At 39.9% G+C, this 17,354-nt stretch overlaps 2 protein-coding genes across 3 annotated transcripts in view; both read left to right on the forward strand.

Moving 5' to 3' along the window:
- The window catches only part of LOC145484613 (mitochondrial import inner membrane translocase subunit TIM50-like), a 20,931-nt gene extending 11,987 nt beyond the window's left edge, over nucleotides 1-8,944 (forward strand). Inside the window, exons 9-11 of one of the 2 annotated variants that reach the window (XM_081463210.1) lie at nucleotides 1,838-2,040; nucleotides 3,040-3,074; nucleotides 6,650-8,944. In XM_081463210.1, the coding sequence (XP_081319336.1) occupies nucleotides 1,838-2,040; nucleotides 3,040-3,074; nucleotides 6,650-6,653 (242 nt within the window). In that variant the 3' untranslated portion in view covers nucleotides 6,654-8,944. The remainder of the gene's footprint in view (nucleotides 1-1,837; nucleotides 2,041-3,039; nucleotides 3,075-6,649) is intronic. The other variant, XM_081463211.1, reaches the window with a different exon arrangement.
- Nucleotides 8,945-12,619: 3,675 nt separating this feature from the next.
- The window catches only part of LOC145484591 (delta-like protein 1), a 37,090-nt gene continuing 32,355 nt past the window's right edge, over nucleotides 12,620-17,354 (forward strand). The window contains exon 1 of the mRNA XM_081463186.1: nucleotides 12,620-13,186. The gene's annotated coding sequence lies outside the window, so the exon portion shown is untranslated. The remainder of the gene's footprint in view (nucleotides 13,187-17,354) is intronic.

Below are 17,354 nucleotides of genomic sequence, written 5' to 3' on the forward strand. Positions count from 1 at the left end.
AGGTAGTTTTATGGCTTACCAATGAACTTGGTTTCACATAAGAGATTCGTTTTCTTCCAACTTTCTTTCCTGTCTGTTTTGTTTAAGGACGTTCGCGCTAATTGTTTCTGCGCATCCTTACTCTTGGACGTTCGATGACCCCTATTTTTCTTTTGATGGATCATTTTCGCTACTGATTTTCTACATTTAGCAAAGTTTGAATTTTTTGCAAAATGCACCATCGAATTCTGTTCTTTTTAGCTCTTCGTTTATCTGTGCGGCGGTTTCAAATGCCTCTTGAAGGGTTAAGTTTTGTGAAAACGTTTACATTTGGACTTATTAACGCAACGGATTCACTTATACAAAGTATTACTAGGATAGTTTTTCTCTGTTGATTCATTTTTGATATTTGAAGCTAACAACACCTGGGGACCATGCTGATTTACGCGCGCCAATTTGTAAAAATCAGACTAGTTTTGCACACGCTTTGTATATGTAATAGGACTACATGCTGTCCAATCTGGAAATAATTGGATGAAAAAAAATTCCGAGGACAGCCAAAATTGGACGAGGCCGCAGGCCAAGTCCAATTTGGCTGTCTGAGGAATTTTTTGAATCCAATTATTTCCAAATTAGACAAGCATGTAGTCCTGTTACTTATTAATTATATAGTTCGTGAGGTAATACAGCTTTGCAAGGAAAGCTACAGTAACTGTCTATGAAGAAAAACAGACTGGGCCCTCGATCTTCCGAAACTTGGGAAAGCTTCGAAAATATCCGATGATCTTCGGAGGTCGCCGGACATTGTCACAAGTCTTCGGAAATTCTGGGAACTGTTCGGGTGATCTTCGGAAATCTTCGGGTAATCTTCGGAAGTGTTCGGGCGATCTTCGGAAGTATTCAAGTGATCTTTGAAAATCTTCGGAGATGTTTAGGTGATATTCGGAAATCTTGGGAAGTGTTCGGGAGATCTTCGGAAGTCTTTGGAATTGTTCGGGTGATCTTTGGAAATCTTCGGAAGTGTTCGGGGGATCTTCGGAAATCTCCGGGAGTTTTCAGGTGATCTTTGGAAATCTTCGTAAGGTTTCGTTTGGCCTTCGATAATCTTCGGAGGGTTAGCTTAATTTCATTGACTGAAACAAACTGTCCTATTTTTTCCCAAATTGGACAGTTTCTGGGTTTTTACTCAAAGTCCTTTTTGAAAACTGTCCAAATTAAATCCCAAATTGGACAGTTTTCAGAAATTAAAGGATAATAGCTGTGCTGACAATACTGGATTAACTGACTGCTGTATAATTAATCTCTGAAACGACGTCTGTGATCCCCAATTTTTTTTTTTCATTTCTGAAACAAGTAATTCATCATCTGTCCTCAGTAGAAGTTTGAAGAAAATCTATCGTGTAGAACATTTTCGTGCGAACGTCCTTAACATCAGACGTGAGTATATAGCTAGTCTGCTCCCAGTGAGAATTGCGTATTTCAAGTTTGCGATGTTTTTCCAGTCCGTGGTCGTGGCATTCTCAGGCTCAAATTGCCAAACGAAAGAAGACCTTTCAGTCTGCGCCCGCATAAGGCTTTCTTAACAAAAAAATGAGTGTAACTTCATGGCCTTTTTAGTTCAAGAAATGCTCCATCCTCAACTCGTGTCAAACTCGTCTCCTGTGAGCAGACTACTCGTGGGGAAAGAAAGAAGGAAAGGAGAAAAGAACAATCCCCCCTTCCTTTTATTTTTACCTTCCTTTTCTTTCCCTTTTCTCTCCTACTTTCCTTCCTCCGAGTGGGTCGCGCCAAAAATTCCCGCGGAATTGAGTCCGCGAGCGCCGAGAGTCCAATCACTTTTGCCTCGTTTTCTTTACAGCCATTGCCACGTCGAACGTTGAAGATATTCGCTCAGTGTTAGACTTTTATCGGCAAGAGGATGATATCATTGAAGCTTTCAAACGAAACCAGGCTCGGCTTCGTGAAGCTGAGGAAGCCAGATCACCACAGCAAGGTGCGAGATCATCATGGACTGGAATGTTTGGAAGAGGTTTCAGCTTTGGCCGATCCAACAACAAAAGCGTGAGTTGGAAGAATTTTGTTTTGATTTGTTGTTAAAAAGGACTATGTCGCGGCTGAATTTAGTCTTTTTTTAGTAAGTTTTGGCAAATACTCGCCATGAAACTGAATGTTAGTCAAGAAATTATATGACAAAACGATAGCTTGTCTAGCTTCATTACAGTTATGTCTCCCGGTCGTTATTAATAAAGATGACAAACAAACCCATATCGCAATGATGAATCCGTTTTTTTAATTGTCCATCCGTACCTTCTTTTGTATTTGTTGTGTTATTTGAATGTCCCTTCACTGTTTTAAGTGGTAATTTAAATATTTCAATCAATCTGATAGCCATTTTCTTGTGCCTACAAAATTTAGCTAAAATCCGTGACACATTTCCTTTAAACTTGAAATGAATAGCTTGAAACTAGAGCGCCCGATCAGGTAAAAGCCATAACGGGTTATCTTCACTTCCCGGCTCGGTTTTCAACCATCCATAAGATTACTCGAAATCCAGTCTGTTATCAGCCTTTCACTTGCTCAGTTAATCTGCCTTGCACAAGGTTATCAGCCCTCCCCTCGGTTATTTGCGCTCCACAAGGTCATCAGAATTCCACTGGGTTATCAGCCCCCAATCCTTTCCGGTTATTATTTATTTTCTTAAATGGTTTTATATCGTCAGCCTCCTCCCGCGGATTAGTTAAGTCCTCTTGAATGTCAGTCATTCCGGGTTCAGTTTGCATGCAGATCAGTTCAGTAATTGCACCTTTAAAAGGGCTAACCATATCTCCTATGTCAACATTGGCTTAATCTAGCCGGAGCACGGGCCGGAGAACTACTCAGGCTAACCGCAGTGCTCTGCAGGCTAACCAGAGTGCTGTTCAGGATAACCAAAGTAGCATTTAAGCTAATCGAAGTGCATTTTAACGCGATACAATTTCTGTATTTAGCTGCTATTCTCAGCTTGTACTTGGACACAGTTTAACCCCATTTCTTTGACATTTGTTCTCGTGTGCTTTTTAGCCGAGGGAAAGGGAATTTCTGAAAAGGAACTTCAGGTAAATAATGTTTGATTACCTAAGGAGTGATTCGCAGGTTTTTCTCTCATGGTATTTGTCTTATCATTCAATATTTCAGAATGAGTTCTGAGAAGTCGCGGGGGCAGTTGTTCAAAGCACGATTGAAGCTAATCCGAGATGAGCGCGAATTTTGATTTTGTTGTAAAACTTTTTAGCGAGGATTTTTGTAGTATTTTTTCACATCGGCTAATCTCAAGCTAGCATTAGCTCTGAAAGTCAGTTTTATACAAAGGAAATTAAAACCTGGATTAGTGTGTAATCGGCTTTCAAATAATCTAATCCGCGGAATTTTGCGCACTGACCCCGAAATGATCCCTAACCAAAGAGATTTATCAGTTAAAGTAAGACCACTTTAAATAATAACTTCTTAACGCACTTTTTTAACGACTTCAATGGAAGTGTGACTGTTTTAAGGTGTAATATGAAAGTAAATCCCAACACTTATTTCAGTAGAACGGAGAAAAAACATCAGCAATGTCGAATCTTCAATGATTTCTTGTTGTGGACTTACATAGCAATAGGCCATTTCCGAGTTAGCTCGTGCATCTGTTTCAAAACGAGTCTTCGTGCAGAAATTTTCATGTGAAAATAAGTTTGATCGGGGGGGGGGGGGGGTACTCCCAGAAAAGTTGGGTAGGGGTGTGCGACCCACTTCCCAAAACCCCTACCCTATTTATGACCAAAATCTGCGATTTTTGCTACCCTATTTATGGCGTGGCCAAAAATTTAGTACCCTATTTATGACCTTTGTAGCTGGCACAGCTGCCCTAAACATAAATTATGAAGGGCTTTTGTTGACGTTCTTATTGATAATGATGAAAAAGTAGCTTCTTCTAAGAAACATACCCAATTCAAGAGTAGAATGCTAAAACCATACCCTATTTAAGACCAAAGTGGCCAAAATCGATATCCTATTTATGACCAAAATGGCTGACAAACCCTACCCTTTGGGGCCGCACATACCTATATAGCCCATATAAGGGAGTACCCCGCGGAGTTTGATTTGCATGAAAATGAACATGTAGCCGCAACACACTTTCATATGAATAGTTCTGCACGAAGACTCGTTTTGACACAGAGGCTAAAGGCTTCTCGGAAATGGCCTCTTTCAAGATCGCAAACTGAGCTCATCCTCCAGAATTCATGAGGTCATGACGATGGGGTTGAAGGGGCTTCTAGGGGGGAGGGCTGGGGTGAGTATGCATGGCTTCGGTGAGAAAGAAATAATTTTTTGTGGGTTAGTTGTAAGTGTCTTTTCAGTTGACGTTGTTCGTGATATTCTTTTGATCAGCATTTCCTGATTTGACAATTATATAGCCTGTAAAATGTATTGTTGTCGGCGTTTGTTAAACATCGCTATCTTAGAATTCTGACGTCAAACGCGAAGCAGAGTTGCTATTTTTCATGCTCACGTTTTTTTTTTCTGAATGTTCTTTTCTTGTCCTGTTTAACAAACAATAACAATCCGTTGTCAAGCAACGACGTAGCTGGAATATTGATGTGGTCGCTGTGGTTACAGTCGTGCGATCAACGCCCAATATCTAACCAGTCATGTTTAAAAATGCTATCTTACAATATTGTAAGTCATTCTTCTGATGAAAACAACGTTAAAAGACCTATCAAATCTCAAAATAATAGTTGAAGGGGAAAAAAAGCATCAAAGAGGTAACAATAATAAATTAACAACGACGATTGAGGAAGATTCAGGCGAAAGACGAAAGACAAACAAAATTGGCGATTTTGTTTTTGGTTTTCAATATACACCCGCGTTTGTGACGCGTGGCTTTTTAAAATACTCAACAAAATCGAATTTTAATCGTCCATTACTTAAATCAAATATAGCCTCGTTAAGATAAGTGAAGTACAAGTACTTTTTAATAATAACTTTAATTTTGTATTGGCGTCGATTAAGCGGAGAGCATGTCGCCTCAAGGGAGACTGAGAGACTACCAGACCGGTGCCCTCCATTGATTTTTTTCTTGTGTATTTCGGCGCGTTCAGTGCGTTGACGGCGCAGTGAAAACTACTTCAAGAATTCACACACACTTGTCCTACAAGTATCAGCTTATTTTGTGTGGTGAAATGGTTTCGTCGGGAGAGGCGATATTTCTTCAGAGTTAATTCTGAGCACAATGACGCGGCGATTTTAAGCAACATTATGGACCAATTGCACCAACTGCGGCGGGCGATTGTTTATGCAAGGAAATTAAAGTCGGCTTCACATCGCACAATCAAGACAGTAAACTCGGCAGAAATCATCTCTGTAAAGAAGGGGACTCCTGTTTCAAGGAGCTACCTTCATTGCGGCTTTTTATTCTGGAATGACATGATCAAGAACTATTCTTGCCTGACTAACAGAAATATAGTGCACACGCTTTGAAATTAAGACGTATTTTATATTGGAAATTATATTTGAGTTTATAGTTTTCGCACATAAATTAAAGATCTTTTTTTTTTTTATTAACACGGATTGCCGAGACTGTGTGAAGACTAAATTTGTTATTACATGTCTGGGCAGAATTATTCGCGTAGTTGTAAAATGAGTATCAAGTGCTTACCATTACTACAAGTGTTATTAAGTGGTGTTTTATCGGAGTTTTATCGATTGTTAATATTCCCAATTGGAAGTCATTAAAGCACAAGAATTTCTTTGTTCTTTCTCTTTTTTTTCAGTTACCACGAAACCAATTCTAATCTTAGAATTTCCCACGCAGCTAAGAATAAAGTATTTAGCAGATATTACAGCTGCAATGTGGGTAATTTTCGCGGTCTTCATGTATGGGATATGAAACCTTCAGCCGAAACGGAACGATCGAGTGTTTAACACGACGTGGAAGTAAATATTGCAATTGGCTTTCAGATATATGACGTTTTAGCAGTTATATCGGAAACTGACAGGGATATCGTGAAGTAAAGCTATTAAAATGTTGTATCAGTTTAAAAAGAATGGTTAACAGGTTAGAGTATTGCTTTTCACATACCGCGGCCTGACGCAGCAGAATTCACCGGTTCCTTTAGTTTCAAAATGAAAGGGACCTTTGTCCTGAGAATATCACGTGATGTTCTCGGCGTGATACTTTGCCAATCCCACCGCTGTCTCTTGTCCGGTCTCCGGTGTTCCTCTAAGAAGGTGGGCTCAGTTTCTGGGGCTAGTGATCGAGTAAGTTGTAAGTAATTTTCCACGAACACCCCCGCCCCCTTTAATCCTACTATCTGGAAGCTCCCTTAACGTCCCCCTCTTCCCTCCCCGCCCCCTCCTCTTGACCAAGTCCCTGTTTTGGTCTTCTATTTCTTATAATCTCTTCAAGGTCACTTGTGATGTTTTCAGAGGGTAGAAATTTTATCCCCTACGACTTTTTCTGTGTAATTTATTTCATTTCTGTTGGAAAGGGATCAAAATTATCTAACGATTCTCTTATGCAGCATCACTTGAGGATCGCTCGGTTGGGCTCTTTTTATGGCTTAAGAATTAAACGAATCTCTGAACAAGCTGATCTTCAAACAGAATTAAGATAACGACAATACTGACCAAAAGCTTTTGATATTTCTTCCAGGTAAATCCAGAGAGCAAGTGAACGCTCCACGACTGAACAATACAGAGTTTATCGTACAAATAAGCGCAGAGCAGAATGAGTATGTCAGCAGTGCAGATGAATGTCAGTTTCTTGCAGGTTTTGTCTGAATTTTACGACGAGGACAGATCAATGAACAGTCGTTATTGTATTCAAGGATGTGAGGAAAAACAGATACGTGTGCAACGTTAGCTCAGCGTCGAAATTTGATAAGCCATTTGTTAGAATATTATGTTCCAACCGCACGAAAACCCAAAATACTGATTAACAGAGGATAAACACAAAATCGACGAAGGTGGTTCAAGACAAAGAAGCGAGGACTGCGAAGATTTTTTACGACAGATTACGACGAAGACAAGCTTGTACAATTTGGATTAAGCTGTATGGTAGTTTCTTTAATCTCTCTTTTATTAAGAAGGCGCTGCATGTGCTGTTGTGCGACACTTATTTTCCAAGTGAATACGAATGATCAAAAACTCTTTAGTCAGTAGAGTTTTCCTGGCACCTAGCAGACCGTATGTGATTAGCGGAACACTATGATTTATAACTCTGTATACACACAGTGCAGACATGGCGAAGTACTAGAGACTCCAAGTAGCTGGAGCAGGCAAGGGGGTGTCTATAAGTACTTTCGAATTCTCCCAAACTCTCCCGAATGTCTGTTTCAGGCTGTGGTAGCAGGAAGTGATCGTTTGTTATCCCTTGTATAAAATAAAGCGAGCCTAAACGCAGTGAATGGTAACAGCCATGTCAAATAGCCCTGTGCAAAATGAGGAGACACCCACTCACTGACACCGTTAGAATTTTGGCAAAATTGTATTAAAAAAGTTAAAATAGAACGCGTTCTTTTCCATTTTTTTTGAAGTTATGGGAACATAAAAGCAAGGTTTTGAGAACTCTGTAAAGGTCAGGGAATACCCGCCTAAAGCATGGTATTTCCATGGCTTTTATCGTTCTCCGAAAGCCAATGATGTAGTCTTGTTTCCGTAACTCTCATAAAACTGTCCACTTTTCTTATCTTCATATGAGCCAATCGAAGATTGTAGAAGAATAAAGTGATATAGTTAATAAAGATGGTGAATTTTAAGCTCGGTAATGAAATGTGAAGGTGAATTAATCAACATGACGCGAGCTTGGGACAAAGAAGAATTCTGAGTCCCCGACAGGAATCGAACCATGACCTCCCGAACACCGGGCGGGCGCTCTTTCCACTGAACTACGAGAACTAACTAACTTATCACTACTCACGATGAATTCGATAGCGTTGATCCTAGCAGTATGCAAGACACCTGTCATATATGAACTCAGTTAAATGACCTTGCTCTCCATGAGTTCTCGTAGCTCAGTGGATAGAGCGCCCGCCCGGTGTTCGGGAGGTCATGGGTTCGATTCCTGTCGGGGACTCAGAATTGTTCTTTGTCCCACGCTCGTGTCATGTTGATTAATTCACCTTCACAATAAAGTGATATGTTTGCTATTATTGCACACGCTTGAGTCGTACCTAAGACGCTGCTTAGCAGTTTCGTTGAAGAACTGTTATCGTTCCTATACCAGGGCCGTAGTCAGAGAGAAAAATATTACTGAGGCAAAACGGTCCATGGCTAAATTCTCGTCTTAGGTATTTAGCAGTGTTTTACCATCCCCCTTCAAAAAAAACAACAAAAAAAAAACGAGTGAGGTAAAAAAATGAGTGAGGTACTGCATGCTATGGCCCTGTATACCTGGCTGAGAGAGTTAGTTGACATGCCAATTAGGAGCAAGAAATGGAGAAGTGGAGGGTTTCAGTCACTGGCAAGATGACGTACTGAGAATAACGTCGGCTAAAGTATAGAATATCAGTATCGCGTCAATGGCTAGTGTAATTTGGAGACGTCGGCTGTATTGCTGGAAGCGTTTACCTAAAGCTCTATAAAGACTTGTTATTGCTTGTATTTGACTCTGTTGATGATGATTATGTAAATTGTTGACGCCTTTCTTCTGTTAAGTTCGAGACGAGTAGTGTTCCAGTATCAATAGTATTCTTCCTTCTTTTGCTGAGAGTTCTGATTTTTTAACACCGAGCCTTTGTTGTTTAAAGGGTGAATAACACTTTCTACTACGGAGAAACGGTCCTTCAGTGGGTAAGTGTTAACCAGACCAGCTGTGCTATTCACCGCATTATCAGCTCCATAGAACCAAGTGTTTGTATTGGGTTGTTAGCAAGAAGGGCAAAGTTTGCTTTCGATTTAAGTATCAGCAAAGGGTTTACGACCCCCAACAGCCATCCTTCCCCCCCCCCCCTCCCCCGCGGCGTCCTGCAGCGTTAATTAAGAAATCATCAATATGACGATAGATTTTTTTACCTTAGTTCATCGTGAATCTTGACAAAAATAACGTTCAATGGGATAGACAAGGGACTTTGTCTTGTATGACACTGTCTTTATCGTGCATTGTAATTACGTTGTACCTTTTTAAGAGAATGTTAAATGGCTGTCATGCTGATAGTTCCTTTCTTAACAGTAGTCTACGTCATTCGATTGCAAATTGTTTGGAACCATTTGACACGGCCTTTACGCAGCTCTAGGACGGGGGAGATAGGGGTGGAGGTCAATTCAAAAATATTTCAGGCCTTTTTTCCAGTAGTGTTATGGCTGCATTCGCATCTATCATTATGTCTACATTTAATTGCTACTGTCGTACATCTATCACTACTGACCTTAGTGAACTGGCTTTGTCAGTCTTATGAGCGAACGTCATTTCACTTGGACTGACCTGGGTTCCAATATTTTCTGTAATACGACTGAATAGCGTCCACATGACGAGCCAGCCAAGCTCTCGTCTTGTCGTGTTATCTTAAAATACATATAACGGCTATTTTATGGCGGATTTGGACACTGAACGATATCGCTTAGCGATGTGAGCTGCTTGGGAAATATTCAAATTGACTTAAGAGATCTAAGCAAGTCATTACTTTCAAGATCATTACTTCAGTGGAAAGAAAAAGAAAAGATGCAATAACTAACAATAGCCTCCATGTGGCACGAAAATATGCTCGGATATTTGTTCGCGGATTTCACTTTTTTCGAGAAGCGAACGATTTTCCGCGAGCAAAGTTCGAGGAAAACTGTGAGCCTCAAGGAACAGATAATGTCCAAAAAAAACTATCCGAGCAAATTTTTAAAGTCAAATGGAGGCTATTGCGTTCATTATCCTTCAATCATTTTTCGCAACACGCGGGGTTTTTTGAAAATTGGGGAATACCACTCGATATTCCCCAATCTGGGGGCACATTTAGTCACGTGACGCGTTTAGATCAATAGTGTGCGAGCGAAAATATTTGATGGGTTACAATCTCGGATACACGAGCTATATTGTGTTTCATTCCCACGCGCGTGTCATACCTTAAGATATTTTATTTTGCACTCTAAGAGATTTCACTCACTTGAGTGACGTCACTCAGATCTTACAAGTCTCAGAGTCCTACGCGAATTTTCAGTGAAGCTTTGTAAGCGAGCTGTTGTGAGCAGCTGACAAGCAAGAAAGGCGACGAAAAATCGAAAGAAACGAAGATAATCGAGGTATGCTTTTTTGGGGTACATTTTATCTGCCTTTTACTTTCAGCCTAAGAAGACATGAGTCTTACCAGTCTTATTTTTCGTTTTGAGTTAACAGTGCTTAAAGAACAGACTCTACCCTGCTATTACAGTTGTAACGTCACAGTTAAACTTCACATGCAATATTTCCGTCTGTTTATGGCTGGAATATAACGTTTCGATATTAACTTTTAGACAGAACATAGCTCATTATCACCGGGAATTTACTTAATCATAGTTTTAGATTTTTTTTCTTCTTACTTCCGTACGAGCTCATTTTGCGAAATTGGATTGATGACAATCGCTTCCTCTGCTACTCAACAACCCGCAACCACCGCATTCGTTTGTCCCGTATGTTTTCTCCGGTTACTAAGCAACCATCGGGGGGAAAAACATCACGTGGGTGTAACGTTTCCAAGCAACACCTGAGGAGGTCACGTTCACTTGATTACTTAGTCGTGGCGCCAAAAACAAATACTGGATAAACCAGTTTGTTTTGACCTTCAATGTTGACGGCGGCAACTCTAAGAAAATGACGAATTTGTTACAGTTGCGTTTTGGTTCGGTACAATGTTAGCTGGTATGGTCTTCTCGAATTTTTTTTCTGTATTCGTCCTTGGTGTAGCGCCAACTATGAAATTTTGACGTAAACACACTTGTAACATAGGCTTGACCTAAGTCGGTTCAACAATCACTTGGTAAGGGTTGATGAACTCTTGAGAATAAAGGAGGCCCGCGCGAGTCTGGAATTTTTTCTACAGTTTCCGCCGGACTTGGCCTTCAGAACACCGATTTATGCTGACTACATCGGAACGATAAAGGACATTTTATTGTGTGAATATTGACCAAGGTTGTGCTTCGTATTGCGCGTGCTATATGTCGTTCTTTAGTTTTTAACTTATTTTGTTATTGATGAATCCCAGAAACCGCCCTTGTTGTTAAGTCTCTTGAAGATCAAGTAAACAACGATAGCAGTCAATTGATGCGTCAGCTGTTTGCGTCTGCTAACAGCAGACAGTGTGTCACATCCAAGAGTTGTTTGGTGTTTGTATTGTGTTAATAACATAAGCATCGAAAGTGTTTCACTTTTTCCAGACAGAAAAACATATGTGTTTTGTTCATCTCCTCATACCAGGGGAAGAACCGTAACCTTTTCTTGTGATTTTTGCTACTGTTTTTGCTTTTCTTCTCTCATTTGTCTAAAATCTCAACTACTTTCCTTGGCAATGGTCATGGTTGTGCTTGACTTTCAGTCTATGACGCATGAAGTGGTGATTAGTAAGCGCAAAGTAACTTAAGGTATTTTCAAACTAGCATACCACTTGATGATGTGTTACAGAAACATTTTAATTCAACTGTCTTTAAGAACACACAAGAGCTCTTCCGCCGCCCCACACTTCCAGCGCTTGACATAAGTTTCTATTAAAAAGCAACTCGAATAAGCCAAATCTCTTGCGCTAGTTTTCCTTCTGTTTTTTAGCTGACTTGGCTGGTATTCGTTTGAAGTATTTGCTTGTATTGTTAACTCGGTAAGTCGTAAGCCGTCAAGGGTTTTTTGATGATCCTCTTGTAAAAATATTTAGTAGTTAAACGACGGTTATATAAGAAAAATGTGCGCCGTAGTAAAATTTGTTCGTCAAAATGGTTGTGGCACGTGTTATAAATTTCTGGCCACACCTTGGGTAACTTACTATAAAGCAACTTGGTCACTTGATCAGCGACTCTTTGTGACTGCGATAGCTTTTAGACAACTGAATTTGCAAAATTCCATTAAACAATGGATAGTCAATATTACGGAGCTAATATAGGATTGTAAAGACATCGTGTTAGTACGAAAACCGACAAATAACCTGGATCCTTCGACTGCGACTTCACACCCCTTGTGTGGTGTTAAACGTTCTTGTGTGTGTTTAATAGCACAATTAGTAGTAACCATTCCAGACGGAAGAGGTCTTTGTTTGCTTAATTAATCTTGATGAAATCAATTCTAGTTATTAAAATAACCACGACAGTGTTAAACTAGCCGAGTCTCTTATCTTTTTTTCCTTAATTAATCACTGATTCCTTGAGGCGCAAATTGCTGCGTGCAATGCAGGCGAGTACGCTCTCTAAACTGAAAAAAATTTCTAGCTCATAATCTAATTGCTAAGTAGGGTTAACAAAGAAAATCGATTTTTAACTGAAGATTTCGTGAATGAAACTGATAGCTCAGTTAAGGTGAAATTTTGAAGGATAACCTCAGAGTAGAAATATGTGGAATGTGAGAAAGACAGTGCCAGATATTTCGTGCCCGTTTACATGTTTGACAGGCCGCGAAAGTTGAGACTCTTCGCTTGATAATTTGTTGTCGCAATAAAGGAAAGGTCGATCTCTCATAAAGGTTGCATTATATGGTGGTCAACTTTGCGGGTAAAGCCTAACTGGTGTTTATGAAGGTTTTTTCGGGAATCAAATAAGTAAGTAACAAGTTGCAGTGTTAAGTCGCGGAAATGACTCACATCCGTATTGAAGGAAATCGTGACATAATATAGCAATGAAAGGACTATTAGAAGTTCTTAAACTCAGAAGCGTGCGCAATTCATTGAAGTATTGACATGTCGCGCGCAAATTGGACAATGTCAACAATGAATTAAATTTTAACTGTTGCGTCGAATTGGCAAAAAAATAGCTTGCCTGTAAGCCCATATTGAATCGGGTTGTCGTTACTATGCTAGATATTGCCACAAATTAAGTGGCATTGTGTGAATGGCACCTCCCAGATGGTTCTAATTGTGTGAGCCCTTACGGATATGGCAAGAAAATCTCGGCCACTTAGATTCGATCAGTATTTTGGATTTAGTTTGGGTCAAGTCAGTAATCGGCGCAGCGGGTCGAAGTACACAACAAGAACCGTTTAAGGAGGCGAGCCTCTCTTCTTACAATAGCACTTACTACAAAGGGTTTTGAGGTAAGCAAACAAGATACACAGTAGTTTATTTACGTTAAAATGCTCTTTTATACGAAAAAGGGTTATTGTCCAGTGATGAAAAGTTTATTTATTTAGACCGGTGAAATTTCCCGCTAGTCCTGCCGGTCGGTAGCTCGTCTACGTTCGCAACATTATGGAGTCACGGATTATCTTCAGGACTTCATCTGAAAATTAGCCTGGCATTAAACAAACTACTTTGAGATACCTTATTCGGACTTGTGCAGTGAAAGAGCAAAGTCAGTCACGAGTTTCGACGCATTCGATAACAACCTGTCTCGTCTGAACTCTGGGCGGAGAATTGTCGGCTATTTAATTTTTTTGGAATCAGTGTCCGTTTAAGGAAAAATTTTGGACATTTGGTTTGCTCTTGCAGTGAATGTAATAACTCTGTTGTGGTTTCCTATTTTGTAACTCGGCACGAATAACTATTTTAGCCGTAAATTATAGCGACTAAATGTTTCCGGGGTAGCCAGTGGAGGTCGTTGCTACGAGCAAACGTGACCTGAAATTCTAAGGAATCACTAGATGTTCACTATCCGTGCTAAGCTCTTGTAAATCAATAAAAACTTAATTGACGTCTCCGTAAAGAGATGTAGAGTTTATTATTATTATAATTATAGTTATAATAATAATTGCTGTTATTAAGTCTTTCGTGTCAGAAAGTTCAGTTTGACCCAGGTAAATCCTTGAACTGAAGTTGTACTGTTCGAGAGCCCCTTGACGAGTATCGTGTGCGACTGTTGATCGTTCAAGGATTTTTCTAGGCCATGGCGCGTACAAACTAATATATCCTCTTTGCGTGAGCTTTACTTAACTATGTTAATGCGTGATGTCGGATTATATTAGCAGAGGCAATTTCCGATATCACAATGAACTAAATTCTGGCGTGTTCATTTACGCCCTGGAGTAAAAAAAAGTCACGACACCACGGTTCTTTCTTTCGATTCTTATCAAGAATTAAAGACCCAAAACACGCTACCAATCTCAAGGTCAGCTTTTTTTTATTTTTCTCTTGTCAAGCCGAGACAATCGAGATTGCCGAAAGACGGGCCATTCCAGTATCGATCTTGAGAGGGGATTCAATATAAGCTGAAAGGATTTCAATAGAAAATCAATTACTGTTGTTAATCCACTATACACCTCTTAGTTTCGTGGTTTTTTGTTTTCACCGTTTGTGGGCAGCTAGGACTGTCTGAAGGAATTTTACGAACGCTTCAACTCCTAGTTATCACTGAAGCCATCTCACTTATAAGCCCAACCGTATCTACGTCTATCCGTCGAAGAAACTCCTATCCGGCTGTATTCCTCAGTTATCGGTGTTAAAAACTCTCCTTGTGATACTTTTACTGTTGTTTACGCCTCACAATTATATCATTTGTCATACTGAATACATTTTAACCACATGTCTCGACAAATGAATTACTCGACTGGTACATAAAGCAACAGAGAGGGATTCATAAAGCAGTGCATCACTGAATGAAAGTTGTGTGACATTTAAAAGAAGATAAACAATAAAAATTTTAGCCAAGGTGTTATGAAAACAAATGTGACGTTTTGGCGTATATTACTTGCTAGTTACCATTGGCCATCTTCAGAATAAAACTCTTTTGTAGTGTTGTTGGGCCCAAGTCAGGCATCCAGCAGCTAATAATTTGGCCTCATTGTTACCACTCGAAGTTGAAATTGCGTGTCTTTGATAAACCGGCACCCGTGTTATAAAAAAACATCATTTGAAACAAACCCAGAATGACCTCAAGTACAGACTCCACTGTTATACGCCCCTCAATTTTCAATCCCCGCTCAAGTTTCGTCAGGGGCACGATTTTGTCTCAATTACTTTAAGGTTATCTATAGTGCCTTTTAAAGCTCTGCAGCTGAGGTTAATTTTAGGCTTCGCTATAACATTTGTATCAGTTCGGTTATTCTTAGGGAGCTTGAGTCTTCCCGAATTCATTGCAGCTTTTTTGTCCATTTCCCAAAACCCTTAGCAGAGGTTGTCATTAAGTCCGAAAAACATAGCTGGCCTTTTATTCGGTACCCAAAACGACAGTTTTTATCAATTCGAAAACAACAGGCATTGTATTTCTCATACCAAAAGAGTTCGAGGTAAAAAAATCGGAGGGGATAAAAGACATTCCGAACAGATAATTTACCGAAACGTGCCATTGGGTGTCTCCAGTTCGTAACTCAAATGTTTGTAAAATAGGGAGAATTTGCTGATTAGGTTAATATACATTATCAGATACGCCGTTAATAACATCTTCACCTATATACAATTTAATTTTTAAATGCTTTCCCATCAACAGCAGAGCTGAAGGTAGTTGAAGAGACCTGTTTAGAACGAAGGCCCTCACATGTGCGCTCGGCTATTTATTTAAAGCGTTAATTAACGTTTGTCTTCTTCTGATAAGAACTGAGAATCCGGCTAGGGGAAGGGAAAGGATAGAATTGCCTCTCTCTGCCCTCTCTCTCCCCTCCCTAGGGCTACCGACGGCGAAGTCCTGCCAAATCATAACTAGCTAAGGTTAACTGCAGAGGGTAGTAACTAGTTAGTTGTGAACTGTGCGTCTCTTTAATTTTTGTCTTATTATCTCGCTACGTTCTCCAAGTTTAGCTTGCCTTTCAGTAAGGTGATATAGCAAGAGAGTTTTCTTTGTGAATCACGAGTGAGAAACGACCATTTTCTATCAATATTTTGATCTATCTAGAGTGTCTCTTTGGTGCGTTAGTGCTTGATGCAGCCAGTTCATTGGCTAGCCTGACGTTTAATGACGTACCACTTTCTGTATTGACTTGGTGATATGGGAGGTTGCCAGGAACTCAATTATTTAACTTAATTGCGCAAGTGAGTGCAGTTAAGGTGGTATTTGAGCTCCGTTCGGTTATAATTTCTGCAGTTTGGAGACAGTGGCAATGAAATGTTGAGGTAGCTCCATCTCAAGTCAAATCTAAGGCACGGTATGTACATTTTAAACATTGCTAACGGTAGAATGTTTCGCCGAGTGAACGAGTTTCGACTTGCACTTAAGGTTTGCATTTTGACGATAATGGCGTTTATGGTAAGATTCTTTCCCTTTGTCAATTTTATCTTTGCCCGCACAGGGAGTGCAGACAGATTGAATGGAATCAAACAAGCTAAGTTCTAATTGTATTCAGCTCTTTCAAAAATCTAATTCCAGTATAAACGGGCTTAGAGCTGTCTTTCTGTGGGCCGAAAGTCGTCAAATGACAAGCTGCAGTTTTAGGGGGTTCCCTGTGAAGAGCCTAGGCTCGATTTCGTTTTTAGCCGGAATAGTGGCACATTTCGTTGAGTTAATACTTATGCACTAATTTTAATTTGCAAGCAAAGCTCTGGTTGTTAGACACTTCACAAAAGCTGACGCAAGCACAACCGCTCATTTTGCCTGGTAAATTTTCATAATTTGTAGTTTTCATCGTTAAACTTGCTTTTGGCGCACACCCAGTAGCTTGTAAATAGTGGATTTAGTATGAAATTTGGACACGTGGGTTTGACAGTGTTGGCCCGGAAACTTTAGTTTTGTACCATTCCGTTACTCAACCGTTAAGTTGATATTTGTGAAAAGGAAAGCATTGTGTCAACCACAAGAATCAACTGTAAACGTATACAACATTCCAACTAAGACAACTACCGTCTTAATTAAATTCGTCTGGCTAAATAAAATAAAACAAAACGAAAGAAACCTGGGAAAATACTTAACCTTCGTCTCACTAATTTTGGAACAGCTTTGTTGCTTTGCATGTGTTGTGAGGTCAACGTTGACCATAATTATGTTTTGCTGTTTAGTTTAAATGTGCAGAGAACAAACGAACGGAGAAAAAGCCAACCGCCATAAAACAATTATTACACATTGGGTGTTTACCTAGTAATGGTAGGTGAGATTGAAAATAGAATGGCCCAGTGACAGGTAGCAATGTCAGAAGTGCAAAATTCAAATTGTTTTCCAACCATTGAACCCTTTTTTGTAATTACGGCGTGAGAAGCAGGACCTGACAAGCCGTACATTAGATATTTATGATTAGAATAGCTTGGCTTTCTTTGAAGTAAGATGCGGCCGTCTACACATAAAGCTTGGATCTAAACCCAACCAGCTGAAAGTTGAAACATGTAACGGGTGTCGGTAAAGAC

Source organism: Orbicella franksi, chromosome 4 (genome assembly GCF_964199315.1).
Source record: "Orbicella franksi chromosome 4, jaOrbFran1.1, whole genome shotgun sequence".
NCBI classification, from domain to species: Eukaryota; Metazoa; Cnidaria; class Anthozoa; order Scleractinia; family Merulinidae; genus Orbicella; species Orbicella franksi.